This window comes from Brassica napus, chromosome A10, assembly GCF_020379485.1.
Source record: "Brassica napus cultivar Da-Ae chromosome A10, Da-Ae, whole genome shotgun sequence".
In the NCBI taxonomy this organism is placed as follows: Eukaryota; Viridiplantae; Streptophyta; class Magnoliopsida; order Brassicales; family Brassicaceae; genus Brassica; species Brassica napus.
Window position 1 is genome coordinate 16,386,399 of NC_063443.1, and position 13,282 is coordinate 16,399,680.

Consider the following 13,282-nt stretch of genomic DNA (forward strand, 5'->3'; position numbering starts at 1 on the left):
TAAAACTACTTTCAAATAAAAACAGAGGGAGTATAACAAGTTCTTAACAACATTGTCAAACTTGAAGAAAAACATATTTTTTTACTGAGTTGTCATGTACTACACATGCAAAATCCATATTATTTTTTTGCCGGCCAACTAGTACATGCAAAATTCATATACAAATGTCTTTTTAATATTTATAAAATATTCTATAAATCTATATTCATGTATAGAAGCCCGTAAATAAATATGTTTTACTAATGGGTCAAGACTCAAAGCCCAAGAGGCTCACACAGGCATGACCTAAGTAATGTTTGCTAGTCACTCTGAAGTTTCGACTGAAACTCGGAAAAGATTTTTGTATCTCTTTCTCCGTCTCCGACGATGGCTACCGGTGACCAGAGCAAGAAGAGAAAGCAGCGTTATCTCCTTCAGAATGTATTCATTCTCGCTATCTTATGTTCCCACACTACGTCTTGTCTATGAATCTGCAGCTAATTGTACTTGATTGTTGTTGCAGAGACCAGCAAAGAAGAAGGGAGCTTACCCGTTGAAGCCAGGGGTTCAAGGTTTCTTCATCTCCTGCGATGGCGGACGCGAATACCAAGCTTCTCAGGAAGCTATTAACGTCATTGATTCCGTAAAGTTTCTCTCTTTGTTTCCTTTTAAATTAATTCAATCTCTCACTAGTTAGTTAGTTAGTTGTTCATATTTTGTTTGGTTTCACTGTTTTGTCCATAAAGTTGATTTATTTTCCATGTTTCTGAGCTTGAGTAGCTCTTTAAACCTTTTTGAGTGTTTCTTAATTGTGAATCTCTTTCATGTTACAGTTTTTTGAGGAGCTAATGCATGGGACTGGCTTGAAAGTGAATTCTTCTGGGGTGCTCGAGAACCCAATCAACAAAAAGGTTACATTTTCCTATAGCGAGGATGAGGATGAAGAGGAAGATGACGAGGGTAATAATGACAAGGAAGAGGAAAACAAAGAGGTTGGGGATAAGGAAGAAGTGAGTGAAGGCGGTAATAAACAAGTGGATGAGAAAGAAGAAGCAAGCGAAGGTTCATCTGAAGTCAAACAAGTGGCAGAAACTGAGACTGAAAAAGACAAACAAGAAGAAGAAGAAGAGAAACAAAAGGATGTTATCGAAGAACCTCCAAAAAAGAAGCCATGTGTGGAAGAAGCAACTGCATCAGCAAAAGTAAATGGAAATGCAGAGAAGTCCATTGATAAGTTGATTGATGCTGAGCTAAAAGAGCTCGGTGACAAGAGTAAGGTATGCTATTATCTATGCCTCAATGAGACTCTCATAACAATGTATGTTTTTATCTCTTTGTGGATCTTATTATCCATATTACTTTTTTTCATTCTGACAGAGACGATTCATGAAGTTAGATCCTGGTTGCAACGGTATTGTCTTCATCCAGATGAAAAGGAGAGAAGGTGACCCAAGTCCCAAAGATATTGTACAGCATGCAATGACTTCTGCTGCTGCAACCAAAAAACATATGTCAAGGTTTGATCCTATACCAAACTGTTAAGCCTTTGTTGGATTTTTGCTAATAGATCTTGTGACGCGTAGGTTCATCCTAAGAATTTTACCAATTGAAGTGGCGTGTTATCCTTCAGAGGAAGAGATTTCAAGAGCCATCAAGCCTCTTGTAGAACAGTACTTTCCCGTTGAGACTGATAACCCCCGGAAAGTAATAAATACTATCAGCAACCTCTTGTGTATTATTCCTTCTTAGCTTCTGAAATTCTTATTACCTCTCTCCTTCACCGTTATTGCAGTTTGCTGTGTTGTATGGAGCACGTGCGAACACAGGCCTTGATAGGATGAAAATAATAAACACGGTGGCGAAGTCTATTCCTGCCCCTCACAAAGTTGATTTGAACAACCCGGAGATGTCTATCGTGGTTGAGATTGTTAAGGTGAGAGAGTAAGGATACAATGTTGATGTCTAAGTTTTTGCATTAACAAACTGGTTGGTTGGTTTATAAACTCAACATCGGGTTTTGTGCTGTGATTTACAGACGGTGTGCTTGATTGGGGTGGTGGAGAAGTACAAGGAGCTGGCAAAGTACAATCTCAGGCAGCTCACGTCAACCAAGTGATGCAACTTTTATTTTCTGCTATGTTTTGTTTACTCAAAGACTTAGATGCTTTGTGTTTTTACTTGTAGTGTCACAGAGTTTCCTAGTTTTCACTTTTTTAAAATGGTTGAAGTTTGTCTTTAGATCCTATATTGTCTGATCAGTAAACATTGTTCTTTGATGAAGTTGTTCCGACTGTCATCAAAAATGTGTTTGATTTTGTTGAATCAAACAAAATTATAATTTTTAAGGAACTAAATTTGAGTTGTTTACCTCATCTGCTCTTTGGTAATTCCATTTCAAGAAGACAAAAATCAAGTTGAGCGAGAACTTCCACAGTTACCTAATGATCTCAAACACAGTAATAAGACAAAAGAGTTGCGAGAAGAACCAAAATGCAGATCATTGGTACGTTAATGAAATTGCATTGGTGATGAAGAGAGAAAGGTTGCAAAATTAAATTTTGAAAAAGCTAACAAACACCATTTACCAAAGTATTTCGATAGAAAATAAATTCAACATTCTTTATTACATACTTTCACTTGTTTACCAAGTTCCTCCATAATAAAAAGAAAAAAGAAAAAGAAAAAGAAATCATATGATAAAAATTATCTCTGGTTCTTGAATCTCATATTTGTTCACTCTTAACTCTTAAAGTCAAACACTTCACTTTAGTACCTACTCATCCAAGTTAGCAGTCCCAACAAGCAAAACTAACTTCATACTATCTCCAAACTGTTTCCTCTTCTGTTACTCCTTTCCCTTGATTCACTTACGCAATAGACATCTCCAAGTTACACCTTCCCCTACCTAATTCTCCCAGCTTGATCCCCAGCCTAAGAATATTCTATCATAACAAACTCACAGCTTAGGATGGGGCAAGGGAAGTAGTAAGATTACATAGGTGGACATGAGGGTGAAGGCGTCTGTCGACAGATATGGCACCGGAATTCAATCACCATACTTGAATTCGTCTCGTTAATCCCACATGCATCTCCATGGTACCATTCTATTACAGCAAAAAAGAGATAAACAAGACTCTGAAAAAAGGAAACTAGCTTAATTTTAATCATGATAAAAAAAAGAAGGTTAGAAAATGGTTTACTTTCACAATTTTCACAGGCGATGAGAGTTGATCCGGATTCAGAGTCCATGGAGCCGCATAAACGACACTCACCTCGAACTTGAACAGCACCCGAGTTCTTCAAAGGTTTAGAAAATCCATCTCTCGAGAACTTATTGATCCGTTCATCACCAGGCTCTCTTGATAAGCGGAGTCCATTCAACCAATAGGTCGAGCACCTTTCTTGTCTTGCTTTCTTAGCACTGCCTCTGTCTCCCACAGTTTCCAGCTTCCGTTTCTCACTCCCTCCAGGAACTTGACTTTCATCCTGCAGCCGAATAACCTGCTTCGTTTGCCTCCCTGAACGTCGCAGTGGTTTGCTTGCAGCAACCTTTTTATGTTTCTTACCCCTAAAGGATATTCTCCCTGCCTTTAGCCGAAGTGAGTTGCGAGCAGGTATGACCGTTTTACGCTTTTGTGTCCGAGCTCCAGTTTTATTACGTTGACTCCCTGCGGGGCGGCTTCTTCTCTGTACGATGGGTTGTTCTTCTGCTAGCTCTGCTCTTTTGCATGGAAGACAGATGTACATGCCTTCCTCGTCCGCTCTCCTGATATGCTCTTTGTGAAATGATTCTGAAATTTTTATCATAGCTGATATCAATAAAAAGCTCTGGCTAAAATAATATTTTCTATGAAAGAGCATGTTAGAAGTCACCTCTTGGTTCGGATTAAGTTAACTACTACTTACAATTCTATGGGCATCTTTTCATTGAAATTTTTTAATTCATTCATATGCATTTTAAACATCACTTTCAGTTCAAGAAGGTTTTGTGTAGCTCCGTTTGTGATATATATAAGCTAGGTTCTTATTAGAGTACCTACATAAGCTTAGCTAAAAACTATATAACAGAAAAAACATTAAAAGAGACTTACTTTTGCAGATGTGGCAGCACGCAGCATCACTGTCATTGAAGAAAAACATACCAAAAAAATCAGTTAAGAAAGGTCACTACTCAACAGACAAAAAAAAAAAAAACTACAAGATATGTTTTGAAGGTCGAATGTCATGCAATTAAGACTAAGTGAAAATTCATTTTTAAGCGTAGTCAATATATGATTGTTATGCTAATTAAGACAAAAAATTATGAAGGTAAAAAGGGTGGTGACAAGAACATACCTCAAAGGCACATGTTCCTTACATTGCTCACACAAAGAAGACTCGAGTCTTTCTGCCCTTTCAAATAGGTATGACAATCCTTTCCTCTCTGAGGACCTTTTCCGTACTTGTTCTATCACAGGGTGTCTAAAAGAGCCTCCTGGATTACTAGTTTTTCGTACAGCTTCTCTCTCTTCAAATCCTTTCAGCAGATGTAAAGGCACATATGATTCATTCAGCCAGTACTCTCTTCTTTCACCCGAGGATTCTTCAATCATCCGACCATTCTTCAACACAACATCCGGAATATAAATAGATCTCTTTTGACCAAAGTCAAGGAGATACTCAACAGTCTCTTCCTCTATGCACTTCCCACGGACAATCACTTTTTTGAACAGCCTGGCAGATTTTTTGGATTCTTTGTCCGATGCAAGAAGAAGATGACTGTTCTCAACATCATCCCACTTTATGTAAGAATGGAGTGTCCTCACCTGTAAATCATTGAATTGTTAGCTGGATATCATCCAAGGCTAAAAAACATCCTACAAGTAGACAAAGTTATAGGACACAACGGTACAGGAAATGATGTAAAACTGCAAATGCTAGTAAAATAACCATGTGAGTGACAAATTCAAATAAATAAATCTGTAGAAAATACTTAAAGGATCTCATTAGGATGTACCAATACACCCTTTGTAACTTCAATATTGTTATTTCTTTTCTATACCAACGAAACAAGAATTACATTCAGTCAAGTTTATATTACCTGAACACCGAGCTGCTCTGAAGTCGTAGATGACTCAACAGCTGCTTCCCAGGCAACACGTCGGCTTCTCTTAGCGGGCTCTGAATTCTCAGTAGGATACATTATTCCTGGAATATTCACACTTCCACCTGCATAGTTAAGAGTGCATGAAGAATGAAGCAACTAAATGGAAGTGAGGGAAATATTTAAAGACAGTAGAAGAACAAAACAGAGAAAAAAGTAAACCTTGTTTAGCAGCATTCGAGACCAAAGCGCGAGGCAAAACCTTCCAGTTGAATAACTGCCGTGAAAGTCGGCCGCCTCTCCACCAACACATGGGCGATCCACCATTATTCTTTGCAGTAGTAGGGTTAACCCCAGACTCCAACGATGTCCCCCTTCTTTTACCAATGGTAGTATTTGACGATGATCGTGTGGAAGCAATGATAACATGTTTAGACGAGCCCATTTCTACGGCAGAATCGACATGGTTTAGCCACTGAGGTGAAAGAACAAGATGATGCAAATTCGCCTCAAACTGCAAGTGTAATTCACAAAATCTTCATTAGGAAACGAAAAATTGATTCACACGTAGATTAATCAATAATGTACTACACAACAATCAAGTGCTAATGAAATCCTATTTAAAGACTTCTGAAGACAGTTTGATCAAATGGAGAAGAAGCAAAACATTCAACATCCCTAGCAACATTATAAAAGTGAATAGAAATTGATTAAGCTTTTTGTAATGATCATGGGAAGAAAGCAACCGAAACTAACGTTTTAAATAGCAGCAGACCATAATGAAGATTCAACTTAGAAAAAATGCCATTGCAAAATGAATATTTTGAAGGAGGAAAAACTTACTTCAACCAATGAATGTCTCAAGCTGTATATGCTTGATGCTTTCAGAATGTTTTCACGCCAAATACTGGAGTGCTGTGGATTCAACCATGGACCAACCAAAAGACCTTGCAATCGACTTTCCATGGATAATAACTGCGATATGATAGCCATAAGATGACTTTTGTTATCAGTGGGTTGACTGTTAGCAATCTCACTTTCCGAAGGACCCCGTAAAGCCCCGAGACTCATATTAAAAAAACAAATTTTCTCCCTCCTGGCATCCCCAAACTTGCAAGAATGACACCATCCACATTTTTCTTTCCATGCATCTAGGTAGAGGCCTTGGATGCTTCGCCACTGAAATTTGTTGGCTTTCATCAATACAGTCTTCAGCTGGGTCGACGCTATCTCTTCATCAGATCTCATATCATTAGCACGGTCAGGTGAGTTACGTGCCATCTCTTCAGAAATTGCTGTAGTCAACTGAGCAAATAAGTACTGGTTTCTGTAGCCCGATTCACTCTGCGCATTAGGTCTAACTTCTTCCCTTGTGTTCATCATATTTGTCTCTTCCATGACATCCAAACCATTGTTTGCAGTTTCGGCAGATCCTTCAGAACTCATATTAAGGATATCTGGTTCGGTAACAGGGATGTTCCAGTGCTTTTTAATTGCAGTTGTTACGTCAACATAGAAAATACCGCATGACTTGAGCTGCTCCAGCACAAGCATCACATCATTTGCATGGTAGTAGTTCGCTGAGCCTGAACCGTCGCTATCGATCCTGCAAATTCATGGTGGAAAACATCAGCAAACCTATGAACAGATATCGTAACTCCTAAAATCAGCATATGAAAGAAGTTCATAGAGGTAGATGATAAGAAAAATTCCACATCAGCATACATTGCGGGTAAAAAATGTTATCAAGACTAAGGGTCAACGATTGCATCTAAACAAAAAGCAAAAGAGGCTATTCACATGTCTAAACATGCAATTCAACTTACTGGAAAATTACATGAACGACACCTAGTTTTAATGTTTTATATGTATTTTGGTTCATCCTGCATAGTTTAAGTTAATCTTCCAGCTAGCTAAAATAGGGGTAACGTTTTCAAAGCTAAAACCTTCACCCACGAACAATGGCATATGATCAGTATGCGTCTAAGGTTTTTGCCAGACATCATCATAAAGTTGTACAACTGAGGTGAGACAACAAAAAATGCTATTCCTTACAAAATTATATACTACTAAGAAAAAAAACTATTATGAGGAATCCACAAAATTGATCCCATTGAGATCATGCATTATCCCCTTATAAGACAAGAACAAAGAAAGTAACTTACACCAATAAGTAGCCACAACTGCTGTAGTACTTTCGGCCATGGGGATCAATCTCTATAAGCTGTGATCCTCGAATTTGCTTTGCAGGCTTCAATCCTGGCACACGCCGGTCAAATGAACATTCAGGGCAGTACCAGACACCCTCAGGCAAAAGGTCCAAGGCAACACCAATACACTTAGAATGATAGGCAGCTGGACAACCATCACAGCACACTAACTTACCATCCATTTTACAAATAAAACAGTCTTCACCACCGTTCCTGTCAGAGGAACCATCAGCAGATCTTTTATTAAGCTCTGATATCACAACTTCAGCATCCATCATATCACCACACAAACAGGTAAGTATCTCAGTTTTCAGAGTCATGGGCAGTCTGAAGTATTCATTTCTTAAAAAGTTAAACCGAGCTAGATCCACTCCATGGCCGTGCTTAGAACCAGAAAATAGCAGGTACTCGACTACATAAAGGGGATAATTAACCACATCCAACATGTCCCAATCAAGACTCCTGCATTTAATACACGAAAAGCAAAGCATGAGCACCAAAACAAGAGAAGCTTCATGTCCATTAAACAGCAATAAAACTACAAGACCAAAATAATAAGCATACCTCAGGCAAAGAGTCGCAGACTGGTCATCTTCACCAGCGAGTTTTTCCAAATCTTTTCTTAGTATTTGCAAGAGGGAAACATGAATGCTGTCAAACAGTAGACTAGGAGACGTGCACCTCAGCGCTTCCACAAAATCCTTCAACTCAAAGGGACTCAAAAACAGCACGGTACTGAAGGATCGCAGAAAAGTGTAAGTAGCAAAGACATAAGGAATGGGAAGACCATCCAAATTCAAATTAGGCGAGGATGGAGGTAACTGTGGCTTTGGCGGAAGCAAAGAGATCCTCTCAACGATCCAATTTTTCTCGGCTGTCACACAATTAACTGACAGAGCAGGCGATACTTCATCAGCCAAGCAAGCTGTAACAGTGCTACTGACAGGAAGATCATGATCCTTATCAGAGAGAGACTTATCAACAGAGTTAGCAACATAGCCAGGAAGATGATGCTCCCCCTCAGCACCATTAGCATCAGGAGCGTTGAAATCTTGTGGTGAAACACTGTTATGATCAGGAAGAACATGATCCCCCTCAGCTCCATTAGCATTAGGAACATTGAGATCTTGCAGTGAACCACTGTTATGTTCAGGAAGAACATGATTCCCTTCAGCTCCATTAGCATCAGGAGCGTTGAGATCTGGCAGTGAAGCACTGTTAGGCTCAGGAAGATGATGATCCCCCTCAGCTCCATTAGCATCAGGAGCATTGAGATCTTGCAGTGAAACAATGTTACGTTCAGGAAGATGATGACCCCCATTAGCATCATGAGCGTTGAGATCTGGTAGTGACGCACTGTTATGCTCAGGAAGATGATGATCTCCCTCAGCTCCATTAGCATCATAAACATTGAGATCTGGCAGTGAAGCATTGTTATGCTTAGGAAGATGATGATCCCCCTCAGCTCCATTAGCATCATGAGCGTTGAGATCTGGCAGTGAAGCAATGCTACGCTCAGGAAGATGATGATCCCCCTCAGCTCCATAAGCATCAGAAGCATTGAGATCTTGCAGTGAAACAATGTTACGCTCAGGAAGATGATGATCCCCCTCAGCTCCATTAGCATCAGGAGCGTTGAGATCTTGCGGTGAAACACTGTTACGCTCAGGAAGATGATGATCTCCCTCAGCTCCATTAGCATCAGGAGCGTTGAGATCTGGCAGTGAAACATTGTTACGCTCAGGAAGATGATGATCCCCCTCAGCTCCATTAGCATCAGAAGCATTGAGATCTGGCAGTAAAGCACTGTTATGCTCAGGAAGAACATGATCCCCCTCAACCCCATTAGCATCATGAACGTTGAGATCTTGCGGTGAAACACTGTTACTGTTACGCTCAAGAAGATCATGATCCCCCTCAACTCCATTAGCATCAAGGGCATTAAGATCTGGCAGTGAAGCACTGTTATGCTCAGGAAGAACCTCAGCCCCATTAGCATCAGGAGCGTTGAGATCTTGCGGTGAAACATTGTTACGCTCAGGAAGATCATGATTCCCCTCAAGTCCATTAGCATAAGGAGCATTGAGATCTTGCAGTGAAACACTGTTAGGCTCAGGAAGATCATAATCCCCTTCAGCTTCATTAGCATCAGAAGCATTGAGATCTAGCAGTGAAGCACTGTTATGCTCAGGAAGATCATGATCCCCCTCAGCTCCATTAGCATCAGGAGCATTGAGATCTTGCACTAAAACAATGTTCTCCTCCCGTATCTCCTCCAATATCTGACCGCTGGAGACTTCAGCAACATGGACTTCTTCAAATCCTCCAGTCTCAAGATTATCCTGGACACCGTTTTCAACCTGCACGTTGGTTTCTTGAACTTCGCCATCTCCATTCATCTGAACGAGTACGTCACCATCGCTGTTCTCCATGTTCAAATCAAACCATCCCTCCCTCTCGTCAGCATTCAAATCACGGACCTCAGCATCCTCCAAATCACAGCTCGCATCCACGTTCAGATCAATCAATCTCCTCCTTTTGTTACTAGGATTCTCCTCATAACCCAAACCTTCATCAGCTTCCGGCACAGCCGTATTCAAATCCAAATCTAGAGCCTCCACAGGTGCACGATTCAAATCAAGATTCCCTCTCAAACCGCCATCACCAACCCCAGCATCCTCCTCCGGAATCTCTTCGTTCAAATCGACATCCCTCATCACATTGACCTCGTTCGGCAACATATCATTGTATCGGTTGATATTATCCGGAGGCCGCTTCCTGATCTTCTTAGGAAGATTCACTTGAACCGGCGTTTGCGCTTCCTCGAATTGGTCTTCTCCCACCACGAGAGCAGCAAACTCGGTCAAACTCGAAGTCTCCGTAACGCCATTCTCGTACACGATCACGTAAAATCCAGAAGGATCGTAGGATTGCACCGTACCGAAGCAGAACCCGACCCCGTCGATCTCCTTCCTAACGACTTTTCCCACCATCTCCATTGCTGTGAGCTCGCTTTAGCTAAACGAAACGAGCGAACCTGTGAACCAACGAAGCAGAGAGAAGCCATTAGCCAAAGTTTGGAATTGCGAAAACGGATTATCTTCCTATAAACGATTACAAGTTGCAGGAGAGAGAGAGGGAGAGAGTTTTTTATCTCTACTCTTCGGGGAAGAAGGCCAGAGAAGGCCATCTCTCTCCCTCCCACACTCCTCAAACTTTTTCTGGTCTAAGTGTGATACATTTTATAAATTAGCGATATATATATATAGCTTCTCTAACTTTCTTCTAGATTATTATTTTACATGAGTCATGTTTATAGAGTTATATATAAACATGGTTTGCACTTTTCATATGTAGTCCACAACATATATGAACAGCAAACAAATATAAATCATATGTATTTTTAATCATAAATCATTTAATAGCAAATTGTCAAAAAAAAAATAGTGAATCATCATGATCTAGCCATCAATTAAATTAAAGTCACTAACAAAATAATTCTCTTAAAATATATTTAGATTGATCAAAAATATATTTATTTTATTATCAATAATAATCTATCATAATTATCATACTGTATTTTTTTTTAAACATAGAATTATGATGTCTTGGTTTGAAAATATATATTATTAAAATTTGACATTTTTATAGATGACATATTTGGGTTTGGTCTCAAACATTAATTATATATTATTTATTGATTTATTTATTTGTAGTTTACAAATACATATATAACTAAAAGTAAAATTATATGCAACTATAAATTTATTGAGTATTAAAAAACTATCAAAATTTAAACTGGAATAAGTAATATATTGTATTAGATATTAAGTTAATATGTGTATACAATATATTTATTTATTTATTTGTATGCTATGTTGTTTCCTTCAAAAAGAAAATATTTAGAACACAAATTCATTTGTCATGTCTCATATACAGCTAATTAGCTATCTACATAGATATATATTTTACTTTCTACTATGCTTTTTACATTTGTGTGTTTTACATATATAATGCTTTAGAGTTTAAAATTTTTATGTGTCAACGCTGAGATAATTTAAATATATTGTCGATAATATATGAACAACAAATAAAATAGTTTAATTCACTTTTAGTTATGAAAATTATCAACAATAAATTACAAAATAAAAAGAACAAAAAATTATCAAATAAAAAAAAAGAATAATAAATCATTACCAACTTTCCGAGTCAATTCATAGTTCTACGTACAACAAAATCAAGAAAAAGTAATTGTTAATTAAATTAAACTCAGAAACCAACACCATTAACAAAGATCTAAGAAACAAAACGTTTAAAAACCAGATCGACAAAAGAAGAAAAGATTTATATTCTTACAATGTCGGATGTCAGATGTCGAATATCAGATGCTAGATCTCAGGCCGGCAATGAACACGGAACAAAATCTCTTTTAAAGTACAAAATATTTATGTTATTTTAAACTTTGAATGTTTTCTTCACACGATATGAGTGGTTATATAACCTTGCAACGTTATCTTGTACACATGATTATCTTCTTATTAATCACTAATTTTCTGCCACGTCTGGGATATGTTAATTCAAAAACAAATCTATAACTTCCTTTTTTCTATAGATTATATTCCTAATTTCTCCGTGTAGAATATATGCGCTGGCTTAAAATGATAGGTTACTGAGATTCGATTTTTTGATAGATTACTTATTTTTGATTTAGATAGACATGTCGACCATATAATTTATTTGTTAGATTATGTAAGACCGACATTGGAATAAAGATGGTAAAGCCCATACTATAAGCGTAAATTATTTGATATATTTAGGAGTCGGTATTCTGTGATATAATTGTTAAGAGTAACATTAATGTTTCATTAGACATGGTCCGAGTTATGAATCTTTCATTTTAGTAAAAATATATTTATAGCTAAAACTCAAAAGTTTTAAATTTAGGCATCCAACAGAATATATTTGGATCTTGTCATCAGCAATAAACAATATAAACTTTTTGTTAAGTATGAAATAATGTAATGTTATCTTACTTATATTTGTTTTATTTAGACATTATATGAGTGGTTATATAAACTATATGTTTTATCTTTTATAATTGTTAAAATTTTATAATTGTTAATTTTTACTAAAATTTTGGATAAACTATAGCACTGGAATTTTAATTTTTGTCTCTATATATATAATATTACAGTGTTATATTAATGTGTTATTCGATAAAATAAATTATTATAAGTTTTTTTGAGAAAGGATAAATTATTAGAAGTTGATATTTTATATATTACACTAGTTTTTCTAAAAATCACAATCATAATGAAATATTGAGGTTAGTATATATAGTTTAATTTTGTAAAAAAAAAGTATTTTATGATTATTCTTAATATTTTTACTACTCTCGTAATTTATATAAATCAATCAATCAATAAACAAGAAAAATTATATGAAATTGAAAAAATGGCAGATATTATTAAAAACAAACTATCAAATTGTTAAACTAAACACTGTATATTAGATTTTTTTTGTCATCAAACATTGTATATTAGATATTCAGTTAGTATATGCTGTTGCTATATATAGATCTATCTTAATTATATCATTACTTAAAGCCCTAAATTTTTTATTTGTATAGCAAAAAAAAGTCCTAAATATTTTGATTCTCCAGAGGGCCTATATATATTTTGGGTCGGGCATGCATCTCAATATAGGTGGTGTAAACACTAAAAACTAAAGAGCCAATTTAAGATTTTAAGCCGGTTTAACAAATCCAAACAGATAGATAATCGACGTACTTTCATTTCTGGTCAAGTCTTCTAATCGGCCTGGGCGTTCGGGTGATTCGGATTTTCGGTATTATGCTCATACGTATCATTCGGTTTTTACTAATTATCGGATCGGATTCGGTTCGGTTCCTACCGGATTCGGTTCGAACCGGATTTAACCAATGTTTAAAATCGTACAAAAAAATATTTTTAAAAACCTCGAAAATTGACCAAAAATATTCCAACATATA

General features: G+C 37.1%; 2 protein-coding genes across 2 annotated transcripts; one reads left to right on the forward strand and one right to left on the reverse strand.

Annotated features, from left to right (window-relative positions):
* Positions 1–253: 253 nt before the first annotated feature.
* LOC106372367 (THUMP domain-containing protein 1) lies at positions 254–2,333 on the forward strand. The gene is made up of 7 exons (XM_013812566.3): positions 254–420; positions 503–622; positions 813–1,256; positions 1,357–1,496; positions 1,563–1,683; positions 1,772–1,912; positions 2,015–2,333. Exons 1-7 carry the CDS (start codon positions 367–369, stop codon positions 2,093–2,095), a joined length of 1,101 nt encoding a protein of 366 aa, XP_013668020.1. The 5' UTR covers positions 254–366; the 3' UTR covers positions 2,096–2,333.
* Positions 2,334–2,543: 210 nt separating this feature from the next.
* Positions 2,544–12,606, reverse strand: LOC106369953 (DDT domain-containing protein PTM-like). Its single transcript, XM_048742376.1, has 10 exons — positions 11,629–12,606; positions 7,837–10,309; positions 7,228–7,734; positions 5,906–6,668; positions 5,285–5,576; positions 5,060–5,187; positions 4,315–4,784; positions 4,071–4,099; positions 3,180–3,770; positions 2,544–3,083 (listed from the first exon to the last, which is right to left on the reverse strand). The coding sequence occupies exons 2-10, from the start codon at positions 10,269–10,271 to the stop codon at positions 2,971–2,973; spliced, it is 5,328 nt and encodes a 1,775-aa protein (XP_048598333.1). The 5' UTR covers positions 10,272–10,309; positions 11,629–12,606; the 3' UTR covers positions 2,544–2,970.
* Between the last annotated feature and the right edge of the window lie 676 nt (positions 12,607–13,282).

Excerpts from the sequence above, each read along its gene's own strand:
- LOC106372367 (XM_013812566.3), top strand. The coding sequence starts at position 367 with ATGGCTACCGGTGACCAGAGCAAGAAGAGAAAGCAGCGTTATCTCCTT. Across the intron at positions 421-502 it reads AGCGTTATCTCCTTCAGAAT|AGACCAGCAAAGAAGAAGGG; the intron begins GTATTCATTCTC and ends TTGTTGTTGCAG. Across the intron at positions 1,913-2,014 it reads TCGTGGTTGAGATTGTTAAG|ACGGTGTGCTTGATTGGGGT; the intron begins GTGAGAGAGTAA and ends TGTGATTTACAG.
- LOC106369953 (XM_048742376.1), bottom strand. The coding sequence starts at position 10,271 with ATGGAGATGGTGGGAAAAGTCGTTAGGAAGGAGATCGACGGGGTCGGG. Across the intron at positions 7,735-7,836 it reads TCTGCGACTCTTTGCCTGAG|GAGTCTTGATTGGGACATGT; the intron begins GTATGCTTATTA and ends TATTAAATGCAG. Across the intron at positions 6,669-7,227 it reads AGTTGTGGCTACTTATTGGT|GATCGATAGCGACGGTTCAG; the intron begins GTAAGTTACTTT and ends ATGAATTTGCAG.